Source organism: Haemaphysalis longicornis, unplaced genomic scaffold, assembly GCF_048455015.1.
Source record: "Haemaphysalis longicornis isolate Haplotype H1 unplaced genomic scaffold, Haemaphysalis longicornis Haplotype H1 scaffold_3, whole genome shotgun sequence".
NCBI lineage: Eukaryota > Metazoa > Arthropoda > Arachnida > Ixodida > Ixodidae > Haemaphysalis > Haemaphysalis longicornis.
The window spans coordinates 2,938,883-2,953,838 of NW_027526335.1; the positions used below are offsets into that span (position 1 = coordinate 2,938,883).

At 47.3% G+C, this 14,956-nt stretch overlaps 1 protein-coding gene across 2 annotated transcripts in view; it reads left to right on the forward strand.

The window, feature by feature from the left end:
• Pod1 (coronin) overlaps window positions 1-14,956 on the forward strand; it is a 52,922-nt gene that overhangs the window by 6,926 nt on the left and 31,040 nt on the right. For both annotated transcript variants that reach the window (XM_077702138.1, XM_077702139.1), the window contains exons 9-15: window positions 838-920; window positions 1,413-1,467; window positions 1,586-1,643; window positions 1,939-2,084; window positions 2,947-3,042; window positions 11,873-12,070; window positions 13,321-13,585. In XM_077702138.1, the coding sequence (XP_077558264.1) occupies window positions 838-920; window positions 1,413-1,467; window positions 1,586-1,643; window positions 1,939-2,084; window positions 2,947-3,042; window positions 11,873-12,070; window positions 13,321-13,585 (901 nt within the window). The remainder of the gene's footprint in view (window positions 1-837; window positions 921-1,412; window positions 1,468-1,585; window positions 1,644-1,938; window positions 2,085-2,946; window positions 3,043-11,872; window positions 12,071-13,320; window positions 13,586-14,956) is intronic.

Consider the following 14,956-nt stretch of genomic DNA (forward strand, 5'->3'; position numbering starts at 1 on the left):
TACACATGCTATCAGTGCAAAACTCCTGCGAGTATCAAATGCCTAACTGTAGAATTTATTGACTTGGAAAAAAAAAACGTTAGCACTAGCGGGTGTAGTGCCACTGTGCAAAGCACTTCCTTGAAGCACAGGTTGGCCACACATGCATTGTAAAAAACGTTGGGTTTCCTGCTCCACTCCTTTTTGTTCATAGCACAATTTACAGTTTCAGTACCCTTGCATTTTCTGGAGCTTGTGCTGAACAGGGGTATCAGGTGCTGGGCCAGTTTGGCGCACTGTCGCTTTCGGTGCCAAAATCTCATGACAAAAAGTTTTCCTCGCAGTCAGTGCTGCTAATGTCATTCAAAAAGTCACCTTTAGAATCATCCAAATTGCTACAAATGTGGCGTTTCCACGGCGTCGTAGCTCGCGATGTCGGCACCATCTCCCCATCCTCCTAGCATGTGTCACATGACCCTGGCGGTAGTTTAAAAAATCACCGAGCACACACAAAAAAAAAAATCGAAGAGAATGTAAGTGTTTCTACTACTCAGTAGGTGGTGCCAACTCTCGGAGCTTACTTGCAAAGCACCAAATCCGAATGAGAAAACTTCAAAATTCAAACTTGAAAGCATCAATAGTATACTATAGATTTGAATAGCCGAGGGAAGGAAGGTGTTACGAAAGCCTTGATTGCTGATTGTAAGCGATGTGGCAGGTTGCAACAAAATGAGCGCTGCATAAATGGCTTCCTCTTGTGTAGGGCAGCACAAGTGCCTGCTGAGACTCGAGTGCTAGACGATTGGTGGTGCTGTGCTGCTGCAGTGGGAACACGATGCCCCTTCTTGCCCCGTGCAGGCCCGGGAGCGGGAGGTGTGCTTGCGTGATGTCCGCAGGTTCAGCAGCCCGTGTGCCAAGTGGTCTGGCGACAGCGCCATGGGGTGAGTGGGGCCGGCCGAGTGCCACGACTGGTGCATGAAGGTCGCTTTTGCTGGCTTCCCACAAACACTACTGAGTGGCGCTAGGGCTTCTAGGCTGAGCTAGCTCCCTTCCGATTGCAAGAGCATTCTGTGGTATGGGACTGGCTAACCTTGTCTGCCCTCGTCTTCCTAGTCTGGTTTGGGGTGATTATCCAAATGTATCCTAATGAACAACCTTCTCCTCCTCCTCAGCATTTGCTGCAGTATTTCTACCCCTCGAAAGTGTTCTGGCACCCTGCTGTGCTCATGAGTCCTGTTGCATTTGGAACTGTTCCGAACCTGTAAAGCGCAGTGGCATGTTGAGCGTTCAAATTTTTTTTTTTTTTCTGTCCTTGATGTAATCTGTGTATCTGGTTTGGCATAATTTACCGACTCGCTTAGTTTCCCCAGGGGGAGTGTTATGGTTCTGCGGAATGCCATGCTTATCGTGTGCTGTGCTTTCTTCCTTTCTAGCGTTTACATTCCCCTGTATGACCCCGATACCAACATGCTGTTCCTGGCTGCTAAGGTATACTTGCCACAAACCCCTATTAACCGAACCCTGCGGGCACATTTAGAAGGGCCACTTGGTGCCTTCCTGTTACATTTTGCCGTTGTTGAGCTGTCGCTTATGTCTCTCTGGCCAGGGCGACATCACCGTGAACTTCTGGGAGGTTAGCTTCAAGGAGCCTTTCCTCAGTGAAGGTGAGGCACGTCGATGAATGGCAACTTCTGCATGTCATTTGACAAATGGCGAAAAGTTGATAGTGAGAGCATTACTCTTGCTCTAGTAACCATCCCTAGTGTAGGGAAGCTGGGACCTTTTTCTGGCAAAACTTGCTGCTCAATTGCATGCTTCTAGGTTTGGCCAAACATGCCTGCTGGATGATTTGTTTGGTCGCGGCATCGATACAGCCTTTGTGCTCTAGTCATTTCAGGTGCAGTTGCAAAATGTGGCGCGTTAGGGCATCTTTTCTCCCTTCCCCCCTTGGGTGCGCAGCCTCCAAGTACATGGGTGAGGTTCAGACCAAGGGTGCGGGTCTGGTGCCCAAGCGGGCCATGAAGGTGATGGAGGGCGAGGTCAACCGGGTCCTCATCCTGGGCCAGGACTGCATAGTGCCCGTCTCCTACCAGGTGCCCCGCAAGGTCTGCCTCTGCCCCCTCTGCTCTTTCCGTTTCTGTCTGCTGGGGAGCATATCACTACGGGCTTCTCTCGTGCACGAGTTCTTGAAAAGTGCCCGTGTGGACCTTTCATCTAAGCCCCCGGGCCTCATGTCCAGCATTTCTTTCCCTGAAAAAGGTTCTCTTCTGGCTTCTTAGCCAACATGCACCTTTGTGTTGCCTTTGCTGCACGATGATAAAGCTAAGCGAAAGGTGCTGAGCACACGTAGGACTGTTTAATACAAGCCCAATTAGAGCACGGGCTTGTGTGTGGTTAAGGGGATGAAAGTAGCGCTTCGTGGAAAAAAACTGGCCAGAGCCCTTAGGGAGTTTTGGAGTACCTCCTGTTCGGTTTTGCTTAAAGAAAGCTGTGGCAAGGGTGCATATTGAGTTTTAAAATGGCTCTTGCTTGGGGTGCAGTGGATGTGCAGTGATATCTGATTGTGTGGCATGTGTTACCACTTGGAAATATGGGCAACATATTGTTGCACATCGTCTTGCACATTCTCTGCCCTTCAGTCTTGTTGCCAAGCTGAAGCTTGATTGAAGAAAAGCTGTAGGTGCTGTGCACCTGCTGTTTGTCGTTGTAACGAATTTAAACAAGTTGAGCACAAGAAGTTGATCGTTTCAGATTCACTTGTTTTCATGAAAATGCTGTATCCAGGTGAACACTGCCTCACGTTGTTGTTTCTTTGCTGTCACTGTGATATAAAGAGTGGCTTTCCTTAAAAAAAGACATGATGTAAAGCAAGACATCTGAAATTGCATGAGACAGGTTGCGTCTGGTGGGTGGAATTTAAATTCAGCTGTTAAGTCCGTCATAGTTGTTCCTTTTTCTTTATTTCAGTCATACAGGGACTTCCATGCGGATGTGTTCCCAGACACACTGGCAGCAACCCCCTCCATAGAGGTGACCGACTGGTTGGCCAAGAAGTCTGCCAAGGCAAGTGTCCTTTGAGAGTGATGCTGCCTGGGTTACTTTGCTTATGCAGTTGCTCTTGCAGGCTTAGTGAGAGAACTGAAAGACCTGATATTTAGTTGCAGTACCTGTAAAGGGGAGTGCTATGAACTCTAACCTAAATTTCGCTGGCCCACACAAAACATTGAACTTTGAAGGTGTCCTCACATTAGTTCTTTCAGGGTCGGGCCGATAACGGATCGGGTGGGCTGCACGTAAGTGTGACTCGGTTGTAGTGGTGGCCCTGCCCTGACACTGCCCTGAGGCTGGCCTGGCCTTGGTCCATTCACGCAACGTGCCCTTCACTCTGACGAGTAACAGTTGCAGGCACGAGTGTGGTGCGACTGCATACAAAGGGAAGTCAGTTCCGCCCGAGTAGAGCCAGTCTGCCTGCTTCACTGCACACCCTGCTGCAGTGCCTTGAGCACGCCCACTTGGCGAGAGCCAAGGCTTTGAACTTGCCAGGAGCCGGCTGGCTGCCACTCGCTTCCTGGACGCTGCCGCAGTGGAGGGTAACTCTCGTGTCCCGCCAACTCTTCGGTAAGGTGGAGCTCATCTCGGTGGCCGGGCTTGTTTCAAGCGTCTTCAGTGCTGCCAAATTGCAGGGATCGCTGCACTGTGGGGTAAAGTGCCGTCACTTGTATGGGCGCTAAGGAAACAACTCCCAAATTTTCCATGCTGATTAGATTTGATCAAATTCTGCAATAACTTGACCCACTGCCATCCACCAAGCGGTCTTAGAGACAATAGTGCGCTTGTTCTGAAGCCGTAGGCCCAAATTCAGCTTTGGACTTCTGAGAATTTACTTCGTGTGTGGAAAAAGCTGTAGCTTTTTTTAGCAGCTGTGAGATTTACATCGTGGTCAGTCATTTCGTTGCTTCTGCACAGTGTTTGGGTTTTAGTTCATGAAATTTGTGCTAACCATAGTGATGCAAAAAAAACAAAATTTGTTTAGTTGTTGCAGAATTTAGTTTTCAATCACTTTGGAGAGGAAAAAAAGCTTGTGGTAAGGGTAGGAGGACAACATTCAGGGAAGAATGTGCAGCTAGGCAAAACAAACTGTGGTGCCAGTTTCTGGTACAGTCGAGTCCATGTGTAACGATATATTGGATATAACGATGAACAACTATGCAACCTTACACTTTCATGTGTGTTCTATGGTAAAATAAACCGCTTGTTACAGTGCTCCTGTGCCGCGATACCGGATATGACGGGGGTCTCACCTGATCACATTCCTACGGGAATTCGTGACCCACGGGCTTAAAAAGCATCGTGTAGCGATACAATTTTACACATACTGCACGACAGTGTTCTTATTTCTTTTACAATCATATCAATTCTTCTCACTAGATGGCGATAGCTGTCTAGCAAGCAAGATTTTTATTTTTTATTTCAGTACAGAAGTGACATATTCTCAGAATAAGCAAACTGGGTGGTTCGGAGCGTTTTCATGGACCTGGAAAGCTGTTCGCATTGGTGCCCAATGGTTTTTAGGCCCATATGAATATTAATAGGAATATTAATATGAAGTAAGTCCCATAGGAATGTTAATATCAACTCTTTAGTTACTGCGGCAAATTGACCAATTTTGACGGGTCTAACAAAACATTTTTTCTGTGCTATACATATTGGTCAGACACACATTGCAGTGCCATAAAATGCAGATGATTCCACGTGCTTTCTAACGACACCAGTTTTAATAATGTTTTCATAAATAATTATTGCAAAAAAAAAATCATTGAATTCAAAATTTTTGTCCAGGCATCGAAGAAAATACAAAAAAGTAAGGTGTGTAATAAACCACCAGTATTAGAAAAAATTTAGAATATTAATTTTGTAGGTTAACATTTCAAAACCCATCCTAAAAGAAAAATTGAGTTGCGCTGTACGATTTGTCAGATATAAAAAAATGATCGCCCGCGTGGTGCCCATGCCTTGTGGTGAAGCCCAGCCATTATTTCAAATTTTGCTATTTTATATGGTTCTCTAAAAGAAATCTGGTGGTTTGACATTATTAATGGCCCCAATTAGCTTCCACGTGATGTAAAAACACCTTGTCAATGATTATGACCTGCACAATATTGAAGGTAAGCAAGTGATGGGAAGAAATCCGCTTGGAGTTAAAAACCAAAGTCTTTGGTGGATGCTTGTGGACGTTCTGATGATCACTTATCAGTCAGAACTTTCATTTGCGGTTTATTACCATGTTCTGACTCGCTATGGTAGCCTTGCTTGCAGGAAATAGGCAATATAAACGTGCTAGAATCGTGCCCAGCAAGCTTTCACCGAGCCGCCGTCGTGCTATGAAGCGAGTTCAGCACTGCGAGCCTACTACATTGCAGCACCACCTAACAATTTCGAAAAGAAACAAATACAAGGCTGTTGGAGACTTTGTCAGAATAGACAGCTCTACTAAGAAGCGACGCTACACTTCCGGAAATACCCTCGTTTGAAACCAAAACTAGCTGGTGAACAGCTGGCGGTGTTCAAGGCCAATTGAAAGCGTTCTCCTCGTCTGAACTAATACCCAACAACTTGATGTTATCTTTTGACTTTCAGCGGAAGCTGTTATCCAGAAGTAAGGCGTAGATAAAGTGGAAGCACGAGCAGCATGCTTGTTTCGAGGAACAGTAGCGGGCAATGAAGGTGCCATGGCAAATGAGCTTGTAGTTAGGTAACTGCGTAGTAGCGCCAATTCTGAATTTTGCAACGCAAAAAGGGAACCGAAACTGCTGGAAACTGGCTGAAAATGCCAGGCAAACTTGCTAGACATGAGGGGGACCATCAGAAATAAGCTTTGGCAGAATACAGCCGTCCTTTCTCCGAACCAAAGATCACTAGTGAATAGCTGGTGTTATTTTCAAGTAATTATCACCTTTCAACGCTGTCGGATGACAAAGCTGACAACATAATTTGGTACTTGACTTGCCAGGAGCCTTTTGACAAAAAAACATGGTAATGCAGCCTAACCACGATCTGCATTCTTTTTGTCAAGTGCAGCAGCCACGCCCCCTCCCTCAAAAACACATGCACCTCAGCTCACAAAAAACGCCACCAGACATCTCAATGTCGCTGGAGTTGGAAAATTTAAAGTGATTCTAAAAGTGCAGTGCCTAGACTAACCACTGGCCGCATGAGGTGTATGAGAAATGACTACAGCATGTCGAAATAGGCAGTATAACTCGTCGATCACCGGTGATCGGTTTGAATAGGCGTGGTAACGAAAGAATTAAAGGGGCCATGCCGACAAAATACAAGTTCGTTTTATTCAAAAGCTTTCATGTTTTATAGTGCCCCCAGCACTTGTCTGGAAGCAAATGATGCTTTATTCCCTGAGAAATAATCCATTTAAGTTAAAATCATGATTCTCGTGCCAAATCGTGTGTTTTGATGACGTCTGCGATGACATCACAAGAACATTTCAAGCTGCTGTGGAGCCTCGTTTACCATTAGTCAACCTAGATGGCGCCACCATACCATGGCAGGCCATTTTCTGCCTTTGTTTTTTTTTTACCATATTTATACCTGGCTTGTTTTTTGTTAAGGTAGAAAATAATTGTTTCGTGAGACATGGTGTTTGTTTGACAAATGCGCCAATCGGCCAGTGTCGTCTAAGGCGATCCCAAAGCACCGCAGTGCTGTGCAGCTAAGACAAGCATAGCACGCCGTGCCAACAGCAGTACGCATCGGTACTTCTATGTTTACTTTTACAAATTCCACTGTTTACCCCACTATTCTTACTGCTATAAAAACTGTGCCCTAAATATAAGTGCGAATAGCTCGTTCGCAAGCTTATAAGCTTTGCCAGATTTGCGTGTGCTTTTGTCGGCCTCAGCCAATCGCAGAGCTGGCGGCACAATGACATCATAGGTCCTGTTGTGGGAAATGAGCGAGTGGGTCGCATGGCCGTTCCCTTTTTTTCCTAATTATATAGCTTATTTGAGCGAAGTTTACCTTAAGGGGGGGACACTGGTCTTGAGGACCAAAAATTTGCCAAAAAATCAATTTTCTGTATTTTATTTGCATTCTATAGGTCCTAAAGAACGTACCTGCAAAATATTATAGCTGTACCATAAGTATTTACAAAGCTGTCACCATTTGAAGTTGACTAAATGGCCATTTTCCCTTGCAATTCCGATTTTTGTGCCTTGCTTTCTCAAAACCAGTTTTTTTCCCATGAGGTCAACTGTCGGGTACAATATCTTGGGATGTACTGGTCAGATTTGCGTCATTCTTGCTGCATTTGAAAGTTTAAGAACTGAACAGTGCAATAAAACCAGAAAAATATAAAATTTCTTTGTACTAGTACAATTTTTTATGCATCTTGTTTTACAAAAATATTGATAATTGATGACCTGACATTTGATAAGTTCAGAGCAATTGCAGAAACAGTGATAAAATCACTGCTGTGGTATAGTTGCACTCCCTGGTCCTTCGAGAGCACAAAGGAACAAAAATTATTCAAGTTTATCATAAGCAGATAATTAAAAAATTGCCCAAAATGGAATGACATAACATGTTGCAGAACTCTGAACTTAGACTATATAGATAAAAATTGACTGCATATTTGTGCTCAGGATGTTAAAACACACTTAATGTGCAAATTTCAAGGAGATTGGTTCAAAAATAGCAAAAATGTCTTCAAGACCAGTGTCCCCCCTTAAAAGTGGTGTCAGCATGATTCTAATGAGGCAATCTTTTTGAATGAACCAAACTTGCGTTTTGTCTGCGTGGCCCCTTTCAGCGCGCACTGAAAATTCAAGCTGCCGGCGGTGGCATGCACCCTGAGGCGCCTCGCACACCGTCTGCCCCTCAGAAAACGAACCTGCTGCGCTGCTCAGCCGGGGGGCAGTTTTTCTTCCGAACCCCGTCCTGGCACCGGCACTTTGGCATTGTCCCTGCGGTGGCTTGCAAATTCGCACCGCCTGTACTGGCACCGCTTGCTTGGGCCACGTGTGCACCGCTTTGAATTTGACTGGGTGCTCTTCAGCTGCCTCCGTTTTTCCGCAGAGCCGATGTTTTAGTAACGTCCAAGTGCCTTGCTAAAGAGGCGATCGTTGCGCGGATACGTGCTGTGGACAGCGCTGACAGCCACGACTCTGGTGGCGCCGTTGTGCTGCCTACTCAAGTAGGGTCTTCCCAGGAGGCTCTGCGCATGATACAGTCCCTCAGGGACTTCATTTCCGCCAAGGACCTTTCGCTCAGCTGCGCGCCAGCTTTGCGTGCGGCAAACAAAGCTGATCGACTATGGCTTCTTTTCCGCAAATAAGTAGTCGTACAGCCCTGCTTGCGTGCGAATGAAATATTCTCTGTTTCGGCTTTCTTTGTTCACAACTGGCTTATAGCAATTATCGGTTATAACAGTGAGATTTTCTTGGCACTTGGATATTGTGTAGTACAGTCTAGTCCACTTATAAGTTTCGAGTCCAGCCTAAGAACCCATAGACTGGGGGGCCAATTCTCCAAAACGGCGGGCCGTCGCTTTGAAACGACGGGGTAGCGCCATTGAAATGTATGTGTTCTGGGGTTGGCGCCGCCGCTTTGAGGTGGGCAACATGAAGTAGGAGCTGCAAGAAAAGCACTGTGGCAAGGACCCGAAGCGACAAGTGAAATGACGGAGGGCAGTGGGTGTCGCTTCGCTTTCTTGCCACAGTGCTTTTCTTGCAGCTCCTCCTTCACGCTGCCCACCTCAAAGCGGCGGCCCCAACCCCAGAACACATACATTTCAATGGCGCTACCCCGTCGTTTCAAAGCGACGCCCGTTTTTTAGAGAATTCGGCCCTGGATTTCCAGTGTCATAAATAAAAGAAAAAAAATGCCATGGTTTTTGATAATCGTCAGGCTTAATGGAGGTGTGCAGTAGTGAAATTTCAGCTCAAGTCCCATGGGGCCAGGTACAGTGAACCCTTGTCGTACTTCAGTCCTAAATTGGCCCTGGTATAAGTGATAGTACTTCGTTAAAAGCGGGAATGGCTTGCTCTCTCTGCTCTGCTGTGCAGACAGACCATTTAAAGAGACACTGAAGTGATTTGTAAACATTGCGGGATTACAAGCGCAAATTGCAGTCCATAGGCCATGTTTTGACCACTCAGAACGGGTTTACGCGAATTTATTTAGTAGAAAAATCAATTCGAAAATGCTTTCCCCCTCTCTGCATCCTCGCCCATTTTCTGTGGCGTTTTCGTGTGACATCAGGAGGAGATGAGCTGGCAATTGGCTGCGCTACTGCACGGCTCGCCGACTTTCCGGGACCGAGTCAGTTGGCCTAACGTTTAGTCCGCCGGCCGCCGACGGGTCGTCGCAATTCGCTCGATCAATTGAAACTAAGCCACAACACGTTTGTGAATGGACGAATGTGCCTTTCTTTACTTAGTTAGTTTGTACACTGTATCAAGCTCCGAGTCCAGGTCGCTCCACACAAGCGCTGCACAAGTGCACATGCAACGCTTCACTGACTTTACGCTAGTAGGAACATCTAATGCCATTTTAAGGCGGGAGAAGAGTCAGCGAAGTCAATATAGGTACTAAGGAAATAAAATCAACTGAAAGTTATGCTGTACACCGCAAAACTAGAAAGCTGGAAGCACTTTTTTGCGCTGGGTGAACAAGCACAGCGGTCAGCAGCACGACCACACATCTGCGAACGCTTTTCCATCTAAGAAATGCAATTTCTAGGCGTGAGATATTGTGGAAGTTTGGGGGACGCTTACTGAACGAGCGCTATACAAAAAATAGTCACGTAAGCTGCTTGAAATGCTAAAACTAAATAGAAGTATAGACTGGCTGTACATTATATGCCTGATATATCCCACTTCGGCAAGGCTGGCTCGTGGCCGAGTGGTCTGAAGCGCTAGGATTTTTGTTTTGCAAGTCACAAGTTCGAATCCCCAAGGGTGAGTCCTTTTTTTTTTTTTTTTGTAAGGTGATTTTTTCGTTTCCGGTCGCTGTTTTCTAACCCGAGTTCACCATTTTTGGGCCGTAACGTTCACTGCTCCACGAGCAAGTTGGCAGAACGTGCGCAGACTGACACTGACGCGCTAGCCAGTTTTCGTGGGCGTGCTGTTGCCACAAGCACCAACTGCTTGCGGGCAGTGGGCACAGGCCAGAATCAGCACACCCTTGGTCTGGTGCGAACACGCTTTTTACGATACAGGCATGAGTGAGGCAAGCTCCGAATATGGGGGAAAAGTGCATGGCATTTGAGCGTTTGCGGTGACGCGGAGGGCGTTCATCCACTGCGTAGGCCTCGTCTAGTGATTTCTACGATGCCAAGCCGTCCTGGGAGGCTTATCTTAGGCATATTACAGCCGACAACATGGCAGAAGTGCGGTATGACGATTACTGAGATATCGAGAATGCCCATCCAACGATGCCGTCGGATGTCAAGCATGTTGTTTTACAGAACCGAAACCGAAACTTGGACATCGTCCAATCACGGTGCCCCCTCTTCCTGACATCACAGCCTTTAGTTGGTGTGGCTGCCACAGACCGCGCATGGTAGTTTTTCTTCTTTCCATCTTTATAAAATAATTACCGACTTATTAACCGGATAAATGATGAAAAGTGTGGTAATTTGAGCCAGTCTGCGCAGTGCAAGCAAAACCGGGAGCTTGACAAATTCACTTCAGTGTCCCTTAAAGGAGCCATGAAGACAAAATACAAGTTGGGTTTATTAGAAAGACTGCTTAGTCCCAATAACAATGATACCAATATCATCGCAATCTTCGAACAAATAAGAGATATTAAACAAAACGTGTGAAGCAGTCGCGACCCCCTAGCCAATTTCTTGCAACTTTTCTATGACGTCACAGAACCTTGTTTGTGTGATTGGCGGCCACCTAACTCACCTGTCACTACGACACGTGACTGGACGTCTGTAATGGGGCCTCTAGTTGCATTTGACCGCATCACTTGAATGCTAACGTGCAGTTAACACACTGAAAATTGTGTTTTATTGTTGGCCCGTGTGACGCCATTCTTGCTCATAACACGTCACTGTGGTGCAAAATTTGAAAGTTTTTAAATAATTCTTGCTTTTTTTTTCGTTAAGAAAACATCTTTTGTGGCTGTAATGGAGCTGAGTGAGATACTGAATCCTAGTTCTTTCAAATTAAACGAAGTTGTATGTATTTTCTCTTCATGGCTCCTTTGAACTCTTTAATGTGAGGTTTACAATAAATTGATCTTTTTATGACGTGGGTTTGCTGTGATAGTAAAAGACACAGGATTTTTGTCCAGGAAGTTCTTTCTTGATCAGGTAACGTATGGAGCACCCATTTTGATGTTTTCTTCAGCACACTGACTAGTGATCATTGTCTGTGGGCAGTGCTCAGAATTGTGTTCATGTGGTTCAACCAGAAAGTGGAAATTTTGATTCCAGTTGTGGGCTGTATCTGGGTGATTAGCTTCTTATGTTTACGAGGTCATTAGAACGTCAGTAGCGGTGTTTTTATCTACTGTGGGCTGTGCAGCATTGAGGATTGTTTTTCACACCAAGCATGCCTTGCGGAGAAGTGAGCTCTGCTCAGCCAAGGTGACGGGGCCAGCTGTGCAGATCCCGCGGTGTGTACTCGCATGAAGCGCATTTCACCTGCAGTGCTGCTTACTGCAGCTTTAGCTTGCAACACCAATGTGTACCAGAAAAATGTATGGCAGGCTTTGTTTATCCAAGCCTCTTCATTCGTGTGTTGCTTGAAGGCAGGGTAATGTAGATTTTGCAGAATCTAAACTCGGTCTGCTCGTGTTCGCAGTCCTGTTTCTGGCCAGACCTTGTGCTGGTGCGGAAGCGGAGGTGTAATTGATGGGTTCTTCGCAGCCCGTTCCCAAGGTGACCTTGGACCCCGAGAAGAGGCCGAAGGAAGGGCTGACGCGAACGGGGCACAGGCTCGGCTCGGGCCCTGCAGCGCCTGCGGCCGCCGTCTCCCGGGACCCGGAGGAGATCAGCCTGGTGCCGGCCGAGTACTCCAGCGACGATTTCGGGGACGAGAAGGTTCGCCAGATTCTCCCGCAGAAGGTGCTTTGTTTTCCTCTCTTGGTGGTGGTGCCTGCCTGGGGGAGGGGCAGCCGTGTTGTTGCACTTTCGGTGTCATCCTTAGCGCCGATGGCAGGTTCTTGTTCTTCCGAAAGTCGACAGACACGTCCAGCTTTCTCATCCTTGGGTGGGCGAAAAATTTGATTGCCCTTTTTCTGTCCCACTTTCTTCGTGTACGGATTACCTGTCCGCCCTTGGATGGTGCAAGCATAGAAAAATGCTCACTTGAAAATATCGCAGCACTTAAACATAGATGGGGAGATCTTTCTGCAGCTATCTCAGTAACATCTCTTTCGGGCAGCTTCTTGGGTAGAGCTGCCATAATTCAATTTTTTTTTCTGCATTTCGATATTGGATATTTCTTTAGTCTTAAATAAAATTGGACATGCAAACGAACTCAGTCTATAGACCTCAAACCAAGTGATGCGTACAAATACAGGTAGGCAAAGGTTAGGCTACATATAGTAGCTGCTCAAGTAAGGGCCCACCACAACTTTGCGATTATGGAACCAGTAATGAAGCATAGGTCTACAATGGTAGCCGTTTATTGACAAAGGCAAAAAACAAAAGCACCCGCATGTTATGACTAACGTGCACATTGAAAATCCCCAGGTGTTCTGAAATAACCCATAGCCCTCCACTATGGCACTCTTCGTGGCCGAGGCATAGCTTCAGTGCGTGAAACGCCTGAAATTTGAAAACTTCTTTTGCAACTTCGTGAGGTGAAAGGAAGACGGGTATAAGCTGGGAGTAGACGAACTTGGGATGTGATTAATGGACAGTGCACACGGGGCAGATTGCTCTGTCCCTCTATTCAATTCATTTATTTTGCTGGAGGCCTGCAGAAAAAGCCGTGAGATGTGAGCTTGACGGCCTCCTGAGCAGCACCGTCTCCTGAGCAGCATTTACAAAAGATGTAACAAGAGCTCTGACAGTAGTGTTGTGTTACAGGAATCGGGTTTGTCGTAAATCATGAATGTACAGTAACACGAGAGCACACAACAAATGTTGACACGATGGCTACTACAAAAAGCATCGAACACAACTGAAAGAGGTATATTTGCCACACTCGTTTGGGGCAACCGAAACACACGGAAATGCCAATAATCTTTTGAAGGAAAAAGAACCAGTACAACAGGAGTGGGAAAAGACTCTCGGGGAGAAATGAAAGGATTGGAGCTTGGTGAAAGGTCGTACCTTCTAGTACATTTCCTCCTGTGGGATTGCTGCAGCCCGTGCCAGCGCCCAAGCCAGCCCCCCGGACCAAGGTGACGAGCAACGCCCGGTGGGGGGAGGAGTGCGGCGGCCTTGTGGGCAGCACCAACGGCCACAACGGGGACGGGCCCGTCTTCCCGGCTGCTGCCCAGCAGAAAGTGACCCCGCGCGTCCGCTCCTGCATGGCTTCCACCGTCAGCGTCGGGCCCGCCGCTGCTCCGCGCGCTGCCGCCTCGGCCGTGCGCCGAAACCCGTCGCGCAACGAGGGACGCGGCTTCAAAGGCAAGCACTGTTTGAGGGGTCCCTTTTGTCGCTGCTGGCTGGGGGGCTTTATTACGCGCTGCTCCATGGGCAGCAAGAGTACCAGCCGGCAGAGGCAAAAAACAAACTGCTTAAAAATGCCAGGTGCTGGGTCCCTCTGCTGAACTTCCTAGCTGCTCGGGGTAACGGTCCGAATGCTTTTGTGCGTGGAGCAGTTGTAGCTAATTGCAGGCAGCCAGATGGTTGGTTGCTGGTTTATTAACCGATGCAAAGTACTTCCATGTCTGAGAAGGTGGGTTTTCCCACATTTGTGGACGCCTGCTTGTCGGGGCCTCTCGGTTGAGTTGAGGAGCAAGTTGCATTTGCCAAGGTCATCTTAATGGGAGTTGACCTGAAAGAAACCTGTGTTGGCCGGCACTTTTGGTTTTGCGGGCACCTGTCGTGGCGCGTCTGCCCCCAACCAGGGACACTTTATCAGGCCTGGGGCGGTATTCTTGTAACTGTCCCTTTTGAAAACGTCCCTTTTGCGCCCCTTTTTCGTGACGTACTTCCGGTTAAGCAGTGAGTGTTGGCAGTAGGTTTGCCGCGCTTGCGTTCGTCACTTCCGGTTGCTTGCTTTTAGCCAATGAGGGCTTGCCAAAAGGGACACTGTTGAAAGGGACGCAAAAGGGACAAAAGTCGAGAATACCGCCCCTGGTGCAGTACTCTCCTGGTTGTTGGGAGGGCTTCTTGGGAGCACCTGCATTCAGTCTTGCTAGTTAAAGGGACCCTGTAACACTCTTTGAGCAGTGCAAGTAAACCTGTGTGATGTTTAGATTACACTGCCAGGAATATTACATGTGTGCATGAAGTGGTGAGCATGCAAATCGCTGCAGAAAAATCAACCCTGCTCTCTTCAATTTTCCTCCCCTGGCATGGTCTAAACGACATCATTGAGGCCATGGCTGTCCTCTTGGCTGTCGCTGGTCAACTTTGCAACGTATTTCTCGCATTTCCTGTGACGATCCCCCGTCATCGGCACTGTGTACCAACCTCTTCTATGCCTGAACCTGAACGCACAGTTTTGGCATTTCTTTTGTGTTTTGAGTACGCACGGACTTTGAGTGACGAACTCAACAGTCCCCTTTCAACGGGACCACTTGACAACAAACGTTTATTGCTTCAAAAACGCCCTACCAGCCTGAGTGTGCTCGCCAGCAGGCAGCCATGCCTGCTTTTTTTGTGGCACCAGAATAGACTTTGCCCCAAAATACGTTACAAGCAGTCGATGGTAAGTGCTGCAGGGTCCCTTGAGCACTGCTGTTGGAGGCTGCGCGAAGGACTGGCTTTGAGGTTTCGTCCTCTTCCCTCGGTGCCCTTCCAGCGCAGAGTGTTGGGCCTCGCATCTTCCCA